Genomic DNA, 16622 nt, shown 5'->3' on the forward strand with positions numbered 1-16622 from the left:
CACCAACAGTACATGTTTCCAGGATTTCCTTAGCATTGCATGGGTGTTGTAATCATCATTTGTGCAGGTGATTAAATTATCACATGTGCAATACTAAGGAGACCCTGAAAACATGCTCTATTGGTTGCCCTTGAGGACTGGAGTTGGGGACCCCTGATGTAGGCAAAGATATCCTGAATATATAACATTGCAGCTAAAGAAAAAACACACTTTGAAATAAGAGATGCATGGCTGTAATATGAATGTTATCCCTTGCAGCATGCTGTCTTCAGATTACATGGCAAAAATCTGCTGACAGAATCCCTTTAATGGGGGAAAACATGGTGATTGAGAATGGGTTGTCCGAGTATTGGACAACCCCTGTAATGTTGATAAGACGTACAGACCATCTTCAGTGTATGAGTATATACTGACTCACCCCCAATGGCAGATGTTGGGGTTAAGAAGGATCGTGCAGTTAAATTTCAACATGCCTGATCCCTTCATACTCAGGAAAGATAAGCCACTGCCACAAATCTCCACTCAGGGCTTACTCTATCATCCCATTACAGAACACATCAACTTAGCCAAACATGCCGCACATGTGGAATTGGGAAGAAATAGCTGGGGAACAAGCCGAGTGTTCGGCTGACAGCTATCTAATAAGTGTGGCCAACTGAACTCCAAATCTATGGTAAAATACAAACTAGCATTACCTCAGATCATCACAGAACATGTCCATGATCTCCAATAGAGATTGGATGCAGAGATCTCTGGAGAAGTCATCAAACTAAGAACAAAACAGAAAGATTTAATCACTGCCACATTATAACAAACCATAATCATCACACGTTTGTATTCCCTATTGGAAAAAAAGCCCCTTGGTTTTCACAGGCAAATCTCAGTTGTCCTGTATTCATGGACCATGAACATCAAATATTGCGACTTGGCAGTAATAAGCCTTCTGCTCCCACATTGCAGCAATACTACACAGAGTGGCTGCTTTGATGTCTGGTAAGCCCATCTGCAGAAATGCTATGGCGGTGGAAAAACCTACATCCGGATAGCCCATAATTCCTATTTAGTAATATGGGATAAGTGGAGTGTCCCCGCACATCTGGACAGACCTGCAGCTCCGGAATCTGAGTGACAACCACTGCTGGCCTCTAATAGTGGCCAGGTTATCAATAAACTGTCTGAATGACATAAACATAATAGAAAATATTTACAATGTGCTAACAAAACTATTTTTTTCACATCACTTTCATAATATCAAGAACGTACTAACAAAGAAAGAAAATACATTGAATATACATATGTTATACATAGCAATCAGATGGAATCTCAGGTTATGACATGAAAAGAAATAGAGATATAACCAGAGACTATACTTTTTAGAATAGAAAGGACCAAGGAAGAAGCGGAAAGCGCCAAAATAAAAGGAAATCCGTATATAAGGGTGGAGATTACTAGAATGTGATAAGTGAAGAAATGAACGACATATCACTGTCAGATAATGGGACAACACTAATATCTGACAGTGACGTATCGTTCATTTCTTCACTTATCACATTCTAGTAATCTCCACCCTTATCTACGGATTTCCTTTTATTTTGGCTCTTTCCGCTTCTTCCTTGGTCCTTTCTGTTCTAAAGAGTATAGACTCTGGTTATATCTATATTTTTTCTTTTCATGTCATAACCTGAGATTCCTTCTGATTGCTATGTATAATCAAATGTATTTTCTTTCTGTGTTAGTATGTTCTTGATATTGTTAAAATGATGAGAAAAACATATTTGGTACCACATTGGAAATATTTTCTATTATGTTTATGTCATTCAGACAGTTTATTGATAAAGGTCAGAAAGAGCCGAAACGTCTACTGGACGCTGTCTTTTCTGATGACTATTTTTTTGACCAATAAAATCAGATTAATTGCATCTGGACTTGTATTTTCATTTGAGTGCCAAAGATGTATTTTTTACTTAATTGGTTATTTACTTCAGAGCACCAGTCACAGTTGAGCCAGGCCTCTCTTCTACTGTAAGGCTATGTGCACATGGGAGTTTGTACCTGCAGATATATCCGCAGGTACGGTCGCAGGGTTCCCGAAGCTGCTCGCCGGAATCCGCAGCTATGTTTAGCTGTGGGTTTCCAGTGAACTAGCTGTGGAAAACCTGTAGACATTCATGCGGATTACTTGCGGAAGTCCCGGCCTCTATCTCCATAGTGGAGGGCCGGGATTTCCACAGGTATTTCCACAGAAAAAATTGACATGCAATTACGTGCAGCTGCGGGACATCCACAGCCGCACGTATCCGCAGCATGGACACAGCACTCCCCATGTCCCATAGGGTAACATGGGGAGTGTCTGTACCTGCTGAAACCTGAGATTTATCTGGAAAATCCAGAAAATCCGCAGATTTTCCGCAGGTTTAATCTCACGTGGGCACATAGCCTTATAGTGGCCATGTCCTGGTGTCACATTTACATGTAAAAGACCTGGACAACTCAAATATGATGTGTATTGTGTGGAAATGTTCTGAAAAGGGATGGTCTAAGGATAGACATCAATATCCTGCCACTGTAAAATGCTGTCAATGTCAAAACGACAGGGGTCCATCAACGATTTCCGTCAGCTCTGCTTTCTTCAAAGGGCACATAATTGTTCTACTAAAGTCAGCAAGCGACCGTCTGGTAAAAGATGATGTAGCTGTCGAGAGACGTGGTACTGGGCACTCGTGACGCTCTAACAATCATCGGGGACCCTGTTGCGAGACCACTGCTGATTACATAATGGTGGCCCTAATGATAACATACCAGGTCTACCCTTTAAGCAGGATCTGCCACTAGGTCAGAAGTGCTTAGCTACTGCTCTTATTTTATTCCAACTGCTACCCTGAGTATTCAGGGTTTGGGGGATTTTTGCTTTTAAATCCACCATAGGGTTGCAGAGATTTGGGCCTTTTTACTTGATGCAACCTTTTATGGTCTTTACAAGGAGGCAAAGCTTCCAGGGTAACAATACAGAGCAGCCTAATCACAGGACAGTGTCACCAGACAATCCCAGGAGGAACACCCACTTGTAAGATCATAAAATTAGCACTAAATATAAAGGGCCAAAAAAATATATAGAAAAAATGGTGCTCGTTAATAAGCTGCTTCTGTCAGAGCATGCTGGGACTTGTGGTTTCCCAAAAGCAGAGCATTTTAATCATATATTAAAAAAGTGTAATAGTCACTTTGCAAAGCTTTTTATAGGTGTTGTTGATCAATGGGGATTCAAGTACCAATATCCCCATTATTTGGCTCTGGAGTCCACAGCTCTGTCATGAGTCAGTCTATGTGTGAGTGAATGTATAGGTGTGGATAAGCACAGCGAGCAGCCAGTCCAGCACCACTGACTCCAACGAGAGTTAAAGGGGTGGTTCACCCATATTTTTTTATTTTCTAGATTATTATTTATTATTATTTTTTATTATTATAGCGCCATTGATTCCATGGCGCTTTACAAGTGAAAGAGGGTATACATACAACAATCATTAACAGTACAAAACAGACTGGTATAGGAGGAGAGAGGACCCTGCCAGCGAGGGCTCACAGTCTACAAGGAATGGGTGATGGTACAATAGGTGAGGACAGAGCTGGTTGCGCAGTGGTCTACTGGACTGAGGGCTATTGTAGGTTGTAGGCTTGTTGGAAGAGATGGGTCTTGAGGTTCCTCTTGAAGCTTTCCACTGTAGGGGAGAGTCTGATATGCTGAGGTAGAGCTTTCCAGAGTAGGGGGGGGGGCACGGGAGAAATCTTGTACGCGATTGTGGCAAGAGGAGATAAGAGGGGAGTAGAGAAGGAGATCTTGTGAGGATCTGAGGTTGCGTGCAGGTAGGTACCGGGAGACTAGGTCACAGATGTAAGGAGGAGACAGGTTGTGATAGATAGATATTATATTGAGAAACAAGGTTTCTCTCAAATACCTTATGTCAAGTTCCTGATCAATTCATATCACCGCGGCCGGCCCCAGTGTTCCTGAGTCACTGGGCTGTGGGCGGTGTTTCACCGGTTGTCAGCGCCTCCTGCTTGCAGCGCTCTGCTGTGAGGGAGCAGGGAGCTGATGGTCTGTGCCGAGCGATGAAACACCGCCCACAGCCCATCACTCACAGACCTTGCGGCCGGCTGCGGTGTGAGGAACTTGACATCACCGGATTCCCGAGGTCACGGAGCGGGGAACAGCGGTCTGCAATAGCACCGCTCACAGGCACTATTGCCAACATAAGTGGAGGAGAGGAAGGTAGGGACTCCGCACCAATAACAGAATAGAAAAATATATATCTGAGGAGGTATAAAACGTTGAAACCTTTATTCAATCATTTAAAATGTCAGTGATTCCATAAAAAACGTCATGGCTTGACGCGTTTCGGACGGTAAAAAGTATGAATAAGTCCTTAATCATAAGCATAAAAACGAAGTGGAACCAAGCTTATAAAGCTTACCAAAAGAAAAACAAATGCAGACTATTGCCAACATAAGGTATTTGGAGAGAAACATTGTTTTTCAATATAATATCGATCTAGAAAATAAAAATTATGGGTGAACCACCCTTTTAAATTAGCAGCAGAAAAATCACTAGCCAAAGAGGAGAGCTAGGACATAAAAATAGGAGGTGCCAATCATAGGAACCATAAAGGCAAACTCACAAATAAGAAGGATGAGAAAAGTCCTTTATTTCATAAAATCGAGGATAGGCAGGGAGAGGATGTGGAGGGCAGGACGATGGCTGCCGTTTCACGCTTCGAGTAGTGCTTCTACGACTCCCACAACGCGAAATGACAGCCGTCGTCCTTACCCTACCTATCCTCGATTTTATGAAATAAAGGACCTTGTATTTCATCTTGGCGAGTGCCTTTTCTCATCCTTCTTATTTGTGATTTTGCCTTTATAGGTTTGGATAAGTTTTACAAAATGATACTTTACACAATAAGTAATATATATTTTTTATTTGTTCAAAAAGGTAATAATATTTATAGTAAACATGATAGTAGAGATCAACATTAATTGTATAATAGAGAAACAACATGTATGACCTAGGGACAAAGAAAGGGGTAGGAAAGTCCTGTTGAGCATGTGATAAAATATAAAATATCGTTAACCATGTACATCAATACTTTGATAGGTATCAATGTCAGCAACTTAGAAGAAGTAGATGAGGATAACACAGGGTTATTAAATCTTGGTATAACTACTATTTGATTTGTTTCAGAATCCAAGAGATTTTTTCTTTTTCGTTTATGTGCCCACGTGGCATTTTTTTTTTTTTTTTTACATTCTCATGCATTTTTCCTAGCTTATTGTACTCAATAATAGCAAGAAAAAAATTATCCCAGCAAAGTCTATGAGAATCCTTAGGCTGGGGCCACAAGGGGACTAATGCGATCCTCGCATGACACCCGGCTCACACTAACAGCACAGCGGGAGCCGAGTGTCATGCGAGTGTCACTACGACTGAGGTCCGATAATGCGATCGGACCACAGCTGCAGGGGGGCGGGCCGGCTCTGAGGAGGGACGGGCCGTCTCTGAGGAGGGGCGGGCCGGCTCTGAGGAGGGACGGGCCGTCTCTGAGGAGGGGCGGGCCGTCTCTGAGGAGGGGCGGGCCGTCTCTGAGGAGGGGCGGGCCGTCTCTGAGGAGGGGCGGGCCGTCTCTGAGGAGGGGCGGGCCGTCTCTGAGGAGGGGCGGGCCGGCTCTGAGGAGGGGCGGGAGGATTTATCTCCCTCTCTCCTCCGAAGCCGGCTATTGCGATTCTCGCCCTGCACTCGCGGTACACCGGTGTACCGCAAGTGCAGTGCGATCTTTCTCACGCCCCATAGACTTGAATGGGTGCGAGAGAAAGAGTCTCGCATTACAATCTGACACACAGGCTAATATTGGTCCGAGTGGAATGCAATGTTTTATCGCATTCCACTCGGTCTGATTTTCATGCAGTGTGTCTTAGGCTTGCTGTGCCCTTGTTGCTTCTTTTTTCTTTGCAGATTTTGTTGCTGAAAAAAAAAGAAGCAGCAAGTCCATTGTTTCTGCATTTATTTCCTGCGTTTATAATCAACTGCAATGATTTATCACTGGAATGCTTTATCACTACAGGGGATTATATCGCAGCACTTTGCCTCACACACTGTGCATACAGCATGGTGTGTGAGGCTCTCTGCAGCTCTGTAACCCAGGATCGTCATGGTGATGACCCAGGGTTACCATGGCAGCGATCAAGTCCCTGTGATCACATTCCAGGGACCCAATCACCAGGGAGAGGTTGGCGATCCCCCTCCCTGTCTTCTGAATGCTGCAATCACATTGATCGCAGCATCCAGGGGGGGTTAAACTGCTGGGAATGGTGCGGGTACCGCTCCGAGCAGAGAGAGCCAAGTCCTGGCTGTAACATCAGCCAGAGACTCGGCGGCAATCGCGGGGGTACAGCGCCTGAACCCCCAGCGATCGCCATGACTTAAAAGCACAAAAAGATGCATAGAGAACCGCATATGAAAAAAAGCGCAAACAATAAAAAATGCAAGTTTTTTCTCCTGCGTTTGTCCTGCCAAAACATGCTTTTTGAAGTGCACATAAAAAAGCAATGTGTGCACATAGCCTTAGCGTAAAACAAGCGAGTCTTCTCCATGCTATAAATGATTTTTCATTCATAAATTCTTTCTAATAGAAATGGGGGTGGGGGGGGGGGGGTCAAGAACTTCCATTTTCCAAAAACAAACTCCAACCCAACCCACTAATTAAAAGCAGAAGACCCTCACCTTTACATCCAAGAGAACCCTACTTAGATAGAAGACCCTGTTTCCCCGTCCCGTATGCTCTTCCATGCTGTCTCGTTAGCAGCCTCGTTTCCTTACTAAACAGAAGTTCCCTCTCACAATCCTCACTGTTTACCGCATATTTATGTCATTTCTGTTGTGCGTTCCAAGCCACAAAAATGTATATTTCCCCATATAACGTTTGATTATGAGAAACCCCACCTAACCTTCTGCTCGCTGCTAGCTGCAGACCCTCGGGGGTTAAATTCCTGGTACATACATATCCCTCTCCGCTGACCATATTTCTTCCGCTAATGTAAATATTTGCGTTTCTCAGCTAGAGACTTGATTTTTTTTTTCCGCTCTGGAGGCGAGGTGACCAGAGAGCGATATTCTGTACACATAGATGTATACATGAATGTGTAAACACGCAGTCCTCATTTGCCTCCGACCGGCCAATGTTTCTTTGTAAAAGCGAAAAACAGTCTCCATTCTGTAGCTCCTGCTCTATGACATATATCCTCGCTCCGGCTGCTCATTTCATCTTCAATATGTCTGGTTTACTTGAGATGGAAAAATAGAGACCCCAAACAGAAACCAGCGATGGTATTTATCCCAGTACAGCCGTTCTCAGACTATTTTTAGTTAACGTTCCAAACACTGCACTGTTAAGAAACTGCCTGATTCCTTGGGATAAAAAAAAAATATATACATACTAAAGTATTGGGACACACTTCTTAAAGGGATCTAATACTGCAGATAGCAGGAGTGCTGAGGTAAGACGAGGCTGCTCACATTGCAGTCTTCCAAGTATATCTGATACTAAAGAGAAACGAGGAGTGCTGAGGAAAGGAGAGGCTGCTCACACTGCCGTCTACCCAGTATATCTGATCAAATACTGGAGATACCAGGAGTGCTGAGCTAAGAAGAAACTGCTTACACTGCAGTCTACCCAGTATACCTGATACTAAAAAGATACGAGGCGTGCTGAGGAAAGGAGAGGCTGTTCACACTGCTGTACACCCTGTATATCTGATCTACTACTGAATATACCACTAATGCTGGGGTATGAAGTAGCTGCCCACACAGTTTTCCATCATCTATCCGATCCATTACTGGAGATACCAGGGGTATTGCGGTATAAAGAGGCTGCTTACACTGCTGTCCACCCTGACTTTATAATATAATACTGGAAATACCAAGGATGCTGTGGTAAGAAATGACTGCTCACACTGCTTTCCACAATCTGATCAAACACTGAAGATACCAGGAGTGGCGAGGTAAGAAGTGGCTGCTCACACTGCTGTCCACCCTTGATATCTGATCCAATACTTGAGATAGCAGGAATATTGAGGTTAGAAGATGCTGCTTACACTGCTGTACACCCTGTCTATTTGATCTAATACATTAGTACCCCAGGTTTTTGCAGTAAGAATCTGCTTCCATTGCTGTCCACCCTGTAATTCTGATAAAATACTTGAAATGCCAGGGGTGCTGAGGTAAGAAGAGGCTGCTCACATTGTCTTTCTGAATCCTGAGCAGCTGTTGTGACCTAGTGAAAGCTTGACAATATAATATAAGTTATCTGCAGGTCACAGCAGTGGAGCTTCATACGATCATAACACCACAAATGTGATTGCCAAACTACTAATTTATTGGTATTGAAATATTCTTTTGTCTTTTCTTATTTTTACTTTTTTTTCTACACAAGTGTATACAATCCAGCCCCTCGCCATGCAGTCTGCCTTTAACAACACATTTGAAAGAATGGCTCGATCTAAAGATGTTACTGATACCAGGTTCTGTAATAGGATGTCACTGGTGTAATAATCAGGTCATAACATTTCCTCCTTCCTAAATATTCCACAATCAGCTGTAAGTGGTATTTTTGAAAGTAGAAGGAATTACAGCAACTCAGCCATGAAGTGGAGACGATGTGAAGTATCAGCGCAGGTTCACCAAGTGCAGAGCAGCATAGGGCATACAAGTTGCTACCTCTCTGCTGATTCAATAACTACAGTGCAAAACGTCCTCTGGCATAAACATAAGTACAAAAAAAGTGCACTAACACTTTCATATCATGGGTGTCTATAGCTACACAGCTGTATGTAAGCCGTACAACACCAAGCACAATAGAATCATGAGAGAGAATGATGTAAGGCTGCCACTATTGGAATCTGGAACAGTGGGAACATGTTTGATGGTGTGATGGATCACGCTTCATCATCTGGAATCTGATAGAGGAGTCTTTATTTGGAAAATACAAAGAGAATGTTACCTGTGCCTTTATTGTACCAACTGTAATGTTTGGTAGGTGAGGTTTGGTGCTATGGGGTTGATTTTCAGGGGTTAGCATAGGGCTCTTAACACTAGAAGTCCCAGAGGGGTCATTTAACACTTCTACCTTTGGAACCCAGAGACGGGTCGAATGACCTTTAGCTAACATCCTACAAATCACCGTCTTTTGTTCTGTAATTAAGGCCATTACTGTCGCACCACAGGAGGTTGTTGTTTTCCATTGAGTTTAGCCATTTAGTTTCTAGTTAGGGTACCGTCACACTTTAGCGACGCTCCAGCGATCCCACCAGTGATCTGACCTGGTCAGGATCGCTAGTGCGTCGCTATATGGTCGCTGGTGAGCTGTCAATCAGGCAGATCTCACCAGCGACCAGCCCCCAGCGACGCGTGGAAGCGATGCTGCACTTGGTAACTAAGGTAAATATCGGGTAACCAAGCGCTTGGTTACCCGATATTTACCTTTGTTACCAGTGCACACCGCTTAGCGCTGGCTCCCTGCACTTGTAGCCAGAGTACACATCGGGTTAATAAGCAAACCGCTTTGCTTATTTACCCGATGTGTACTCCGGCTATGTGTGCAGGGAGCAGGGAGCCGGCACTGGCAGCTTGAGAGCGGCGGACGCTAGTAACCAAGGTAAATATTGGGTAACCAAGCAAAGCACTTCGCTTGGTTACCCGATATTTACCTTGGTTACAGCTTACTGCAGGCTGCCAGACGCTGGCTCCCTGCTCCCTTCCCATTCAGATCGTTGCTCTCTCGCTGTCAAACACAGCGATGTGTGCTTCACAGCGGGAGAACAACGTCCAAAAAATGAACCAGGGCTGTGTGTAACGAACAGCTATCTCACAGCAGGGGCCAGATCGCTGCTCAGTGTCACACACAGTGAGATCACTAATGAGGTCACTGGTGCGTCACAAAAACCATGACTCAGCAGCGATCTCGCTATGTGAGAAGTACCCCTTAGTTCTATTCAGTTTGTACTAAGGGTCATTTGACCCTCTTTCGGGACTTCAGGGGGGAGCTCGAAATTTCTGGGACTTCTAGTGTTAATTCCAGTGGAGGGAAATCTTAATGCTTCAGAACACAAGACATTGTAGACAATTATAGATTTTTAACTTTGTGGGAACAGTTAAGGTAGGCCCTTTTCTGGCGTAGCATGACTATACATAAGTGCACACAGCAAGGTCCATGAAGGCATGGTTGGAGGAGTTAGGGGTGGAAAACCTTTCCTGATCGCACAGAGCCATGACGCAACGCCACTAACACCTGCGGGAATGACTATCGTGACCCAGGCCCTATCATCAACATCAGTGTCTGACCTCACAGAAGCTCTTCTCAATAACGGGGAAAAAATTAGCACAGACAAAGCCCGAAATCTTGTAGAGAGCCTTCCTAGAAGAGTGGAAATTGTTATAGCGGCAAAGAGGGGACCAACTCAATATTAATCTATTAATGTCTGTGGATTTACAATGGGAGGTCATAAAAGCTCCTGTAGATGTGATGTGTAGATGTTCCAATACCTTTGTCCACATAATATATTTACACATCCAAACTATATTACATACCTTACTGATCGCTGTCAGGACTGTAGCATATGACACCATCTAAAGAGAAGACAGGATTTAGTGTTTCTATTCTATTACATTTCTCTAAAGAAGAGGCACGTCCAACTTTCACAGTATAAAAACCATTCAGCCATAACATTAAAAGCACTGACAGGTTGACTGATTAACACTAATTATCTTGTACAATGGCACCTATCAAGCGGCAGCATATATATAGGAAGCAAGTGAACAGGCAATGATGTACTGGAAGCAGGAAAAATGAGCAATCATAAGGATCTGAGTGACGGATGAGAACCAATTATGATGGCTAGATTAGCTACGTCAGAGGGTTTGTCTCCACTTTGCAGTGGTGGGTACATACCTAATGAGGGACAACCACTGGATCATTCAAAACTATAACAGGCTAATTAAAGGGAATCTGTCATCAGGTTATTGCTATTTAATTGGAAAGCAGCATAAAGTAGGCATTGACACCCTGATTCCAGGGATGTGTCACTTATTAGGCTGTATGCTGTAATGTCAATACAATCAGTATCTTATCAGCAGTAACACTAGAGAACTACATCTCACATGCAGAGCAGTCAGGCTAATTTGTGTACCCCACCACAGATTAGCAGCTTGCTGACAATGTACAGTATACACTGGAATCTGCTAGTCAGGGGTGTGGGTGCGGTTATACACAGGTCTGAAGTCTTAAGTTGGCTTTACACACTGCAACATCGCAAACGACATCGCTGTAACGTCACCGGTTTTGTGACGTAATAGCGACCTCCCCAGCGACATTGCAGTGCGTGAAACACATCAGCGACCTGGCCCCTGCTGTGAAGTTGCTGATCGCTACAAATCGTTCAGGACCATTCTTTGGTCCTTTGTTTCCCGCTGTGCAGCAAAGTCTCAGTGTGTAAAGGGGACTTTACAGCGACTTCGTTGGCGACTTCCCTTTCAAAAAGCTGCTTTACAACGTCCCTAATGACTAGCTAGGTCGTTCTGCAGGTCCGGATCGCTGTTGCGTCGTTGGCCAGGTTTGCCTGTTTGACAGATCACCAGCGACTCATCAGAGACTTTGTAGCGATCCCGGCCAGGTTGGGATCGCTGGTGGGATCGCTGAAAGTCTCAGTGTGTAAAGGGGCCTTTAGGGGTTCTTTACACATTGCGACATCGCTAGCATCGGCTAGCGATGCCGAGCGCGATAGCACCCGCCCCCGTCGCACATGCGATATGTGGTGATTGCTGCCGTCGCGAACATTATCGCTACGGCAGCTTCACACGCACATACCTGCTCGGCGACGTCGCTGTGACCACCGAACAATCCCTCCTTCAAGGGGGAGGTGTGTTCGGCGTCACAGCGACATCACTAAGCGGCCGGCCAATAGAAGCGGAGGGGCGGAGATGAGCGGGACATAACATCCCGCCCACCTTCTCCCTTCCGCATTGCCGGTGGACGCAGGTAAGGAGATGTTTATCGCTCCTGCGGGTTTACACACAGCGATGTGTGGAGCTGCAGGAACGACAAACAACATCGTACCTGTGACAGCAGCAGCGATATTATGAAAATGACCGACGCTACACAGATCAACGATATTGTACGCTTTTGCGATCGTTTATCGGCGCATCTAGGATTTACACGTTGCAATGTCGTTACCGGCGCCGGATGTGCGTCACTAACGACGTGACCCCGACGATATTTCGGAAGCAATGTCGCAACGTGTAAAGCCCCCCTTAGAATCCGTCTTCTTAAGTAGATGTAGCAGAGCTAACAAAACTACACCAAGCAGCCCAGTATTTGATTTGTCTCTGGAATCAGGCATTCTTGCCCTACAGTGGCATGCAAAAGTTTGGGCACCCCTGGTCAAAATTGGTCTAACGCAGAAATTTTATGAGCACCAATTGTGACTGCCTCATTTATGTTCACAGAGTCCCTATTTGAACCATTCCTTGGGCACATTCGCATATGTATAGCCTTGCTGGAGATTGATATATCCTATATTTATGCATCCGAGCTATGCTTTAGGCAATTTTTATACAGGCTTTTCATTTCTGTAATCTTGCCGTTATTTTGACCACTGCGGCGTTATGGAGTGTCAGTATACAGCTCTGGCAAAAATTAAGAGACCACTGCAAAATTGTCAGTTTTTCTGATTTTTTCTCTTTATAGGTATATTTTTGAGTAAAATGTAAATTGTTCTTTTATTCTATAAACTACTGACAACATGTCTCCGAATTTCCAGGCAATAAATTTTGTACTTATTTTCTGAAAACGAGAAAAGATCAAAATAACAAAACAATGCATTGCTTTCAGACACCTCAAATAATGCAAAGAAAACAAGTTCATAATCATTAGAAACAACAATACTAATAATGTTTTACCCCCGGAAGAGTTCAGAAATTAATATTTTGTGGAATAACCATGATTTTTAAATCACAGCTTTCATGCGTCTTGGCATGCTTTCCACCAGTCCTTCACACTGCTTTTGGGTGACCTTATGCCACTCCTGGTGCAAAAATGTAAGCAGTTCTTTTTTGCTTGGTGGCTTGTGACTATCCATATTCCTTTTGATTACATTCCAGAGGATATCAATGCGGTTCAGGTCTGGAGATTGGGCTGGCCATGACAGGATTGTGAAGTGGTGGTCCTTCATCCACACATTAATTGACCTAACTGTATGGCAGGGGTCTCAAACACGCGGCCCGCGGGCCGCATGCGGCCCCTGAGGCTGTTTGTTGCGGCCCGCAGACCCCGTGACAATCGCGGCTCTATGCTGAGGGTCGGCGCCGGCAGGAACTTTACTGCATTTGAATCCATCTGCAGTGCCGCGCAAGGAGCTGTCAGTTCTATCCCAGTTGCTGCTGCTGTCTGCCAATCAGATGCAAGGAGGTGACGTCATACAGCGACGTCACTTCTTTGCATCTGATTGGCAGGCAGCAGCCATTGGTCCAGACACAGCTCCTCTGCGCTGCACCGCCGTGAAGTTCCTGCCGGCGCCAACCCTCAGCACAGAGCCGCGATCGTCACGGGCCGCAACAAGCAGGTAAGGTACATGCTCAAGATCAGGACCCGCTGCGTGCTGGACACAGCGCGTCCTGATCGGCGGGGCCGCAAGTCTACTCCGTAGGAGACCGCAGCTACCCGTGCCTGCGATCAGGGGTTCGGGCCGCTGCGGTCTCCTCGCTGTGCTCTGCCTAGGGAGGACGCTTCAGACGCCGCAGCATAAATTCACATGCTGCGGCCTCTGGAAGCCACACCACAGTTCCGTTTTCACTGCGGGCTGTACACGCACAGTGGGCATGGGGTTTTTAGAAATCCCATGCCCACTGTGCGTTTACCATACATAGCAGGGTTTTGGACGCAGCTGAAGCATGCTGCATCCAAAACTCTGCAAGTACTGATCGTGGGCACACAGGGAACGAAGGAAAGGTGAGGAGAAATGTTTTTTTTGTTTGCGTATTACTAAAGGATGGGCAGAATACTACAGGGATGGCCACAATACTACAAGGATGGGCAGAATATTACAGGGATGGCCACAATACTACAGGGATGGCCACAATACTACAGGGATGGCCACAATACTACAGGGATGGCCACAATACTACAGGGATAGGCAGAATACTACAGGAATAGGCAGAATACTACAGGGATAGGCAGAATACTACAGGGATAGGCAGAATACTACAGGGATAGGCAGAATACTACAGGGATGGCCACAATACTACAAGGATGGGCAGAATATTACAAGGATGGCCACAATACTACAAGGGTGGGCAGAATACTACAGGGATGGCCACAATACTACAGGGATGGCCACAATACTACAGGGATAGGCAGAATACTACAGGGATAGGCAGAATACTACAGGGATAGGCAGAATACTACAGGGATAGGCAGAATACTACAGGGATAGGCAGAATACTACAGGGATGGCCACAATACTACAGGGATGGCCACAATACTACAGGGATGGCCACAATACTACAAGGATGGGCAGAATATTACAAGGATGGCCACAATACTACAAGGGTGGGCAGAATACTACAGGGATGGCCACAATACTACAGGGATGGCCACAATACTACAGGGATGGGCAGAATACTACAGGGATGGGCAGAATACTACAGGGATGGCCACAATACTACAGGGATGGGCAGAATACTACAGGCATGGCCACAATACTACAGGGATGGCCACAATACTACAGGGATGGCCACAATACTACAAGGATTGGAACAATATTACTGGGCACAATATTACAGGGCACAAGGATGGGCACTATACTACTGGGCACTACCACAAGGATGAGCACCTTACTACAGGGCACACGGATGGGGACATTACTGCAGCATGGGCACATTACTACAAGATTTTGGCTAAGATTACTATATGATGCTGCTAATTGTAAAACAATTACAAAAAGGTGATAAAATGTAAAAAAAAAAAAAAATCCTAAAGCATGACATTTTTTTTATTTACATTAAAAATGCTTTTCTGTATATAAACTTAACAAAAAAAGTGCACGTTTGTTATAATAAACAAGCGAAAAATGTTTACAAAAGTGATCCAAGATGTATAGAAAAAAAAACATGGATTCATTAAAAATGTTCACTTTGTCCTGCAAATAATGCGGCCCCCCTCATTTTTTTTTTCTATATGCGGCCCATACACCCAGCTGAGTTTGAGACCCCTGCTGTATGGCATGGCGCATTGTCCTGTTGGAAAAACCAGTCCTTAGAGTTGGGGAACATTGCCTGAGCATAAGGAAGCAACTTTTTTTCCAGGATAACCTTGTATGCAGCTTGATTCTTACATCCTTCGCAAAGTTTAATCTGCTCAATAATAGCCTTGCTGAAGCATCACCAGATCATCAATGATCCTCCACCAAATTTCACAGTGGGTGCAAAACACTGTGGCTTGTACGCCTTTCCAGGTCTCCGTCTAACCATTAGATGACCAGGTGTTGGGCAAAGCTAAAAATTAGACTCATCAGAGAAGATTACCTTACTCCAGTCCTCTATGGTCCAATCCTTATGGGCTTTGGCAAACTTCAACCTGGCTCTCCTTTGTTTATCTTTGATGAAGAAGGGAATTTTGTTTACTTACCGTAAATTCCTTTTCTTCTAGCTCCAATTGGGAGACCCAGACAATTGGGGTGTATAGGCTATGCCTCCGGAGGCCGCACAAAGTATTACACTTAAAAGTGTTAAGCCCCTCCCCTTCTGCCTATACACCCCCCGTGCTCCCACGGGCTCCTCAGTTTTGGTGCAAAAGCAAGAAGGAGGAAAAGAATTAAAAACTGGTTTAAAGTAACTTCAATCCGAAGGAATATCGGAGAACTGAAACCATTCAACATGAACAACATGTGTACACAAAAAAACAGGGGCGAGCGCTGGGTCTCCCAATTGGAGCTAGAAGAAAAGGAATTTTCGGTAAGTAAACAAAATTCCCTTCTTCTTTGTCGCTCCATTGGGAGACCCAGACAATTGGGACGTCCAAAAGCAGTCCCTGGGTGGGTAAAATAATACCTTGTAAGAGAGCCGTAAAACGGCCTCTTCCTACAGGTGGGCAACCGCCGCCTGAAGGACTCGTCTACCTAGGCTGGCATCCGCCGAAGCATAGGTATGCACCTGATAGTGTTTCGTGAAAGTGTGCAGGCTCGACCAGGTAGCCGCCTGACACACCTGCTGAGCCGTAGCCTGGTGCCTCAAAGCCCAGGACGCGCCCACGGCTCTGGTAGAATGGGCCTTCAGCCCTGAGGGAACCGGAAGCCCAGCCGAACGGTAGGCTTCGAGAATTGGCTCCTTGATCCACCGAGCCAAGGTTGATTTGGAAGCCTGTGACCCTTTACGCTGGCCAGCGACAAGGACAAAGAGTGCATCCGAGCGGCGCAGGGGCGCCGTACGAGAAATGTAGAGTCTGAGTGCTCTCACCAGATCTAACAAGTGCAAATCCTTTTCACATTGGTGAACTGGATGAGGACAAAAAGAAGGTAAGGAGATA

The 16622-nt window shown here is 45.0% G+C and overlaps 1 protein-coding gene across 1 annotated transcript in view; it reads right to left on the reverse strand.

Annotated features, from left to right (window-relative positions):
• Window positions 1-16622, reverse strand: part of MED24 (mediator complex subunit 24) — a 116693-nt gene that overhangs the window by 81737 nt on the left and 18334 nt on the right. The window contains exons 4-5 of the mRNA XM_075350140.1: window positions 10634-10672; window positions 696-769 (exon numbers count right to left, since the gene is read on the reverse strand). Of these exons, the coding sequence (XP_075206255.1) occupies window positions 696-769; window positions 10634-10672 (113 nt within the window). The remainder of the gene's footprint in view (window positions 1-695; window positions 770-10633; window positions 10673-16622) is intronic.

Source organism: Anomaloglossus baeobatrachus, chromosome 5 (assembly GCF_048569485.1).
Source record: "Anomaloglossus baeobatrachus isolate aAnoBae1 chromosome 5, aAnoBae1.hap1, whole genome shotgun sequence".
Lineage (NCBI taxonomy): Eukaryota > Metazoa > Chordata > Amphibia > Anura > Aromobatidae > Anomaloglossus > Anomaloglossus baeobatrachus.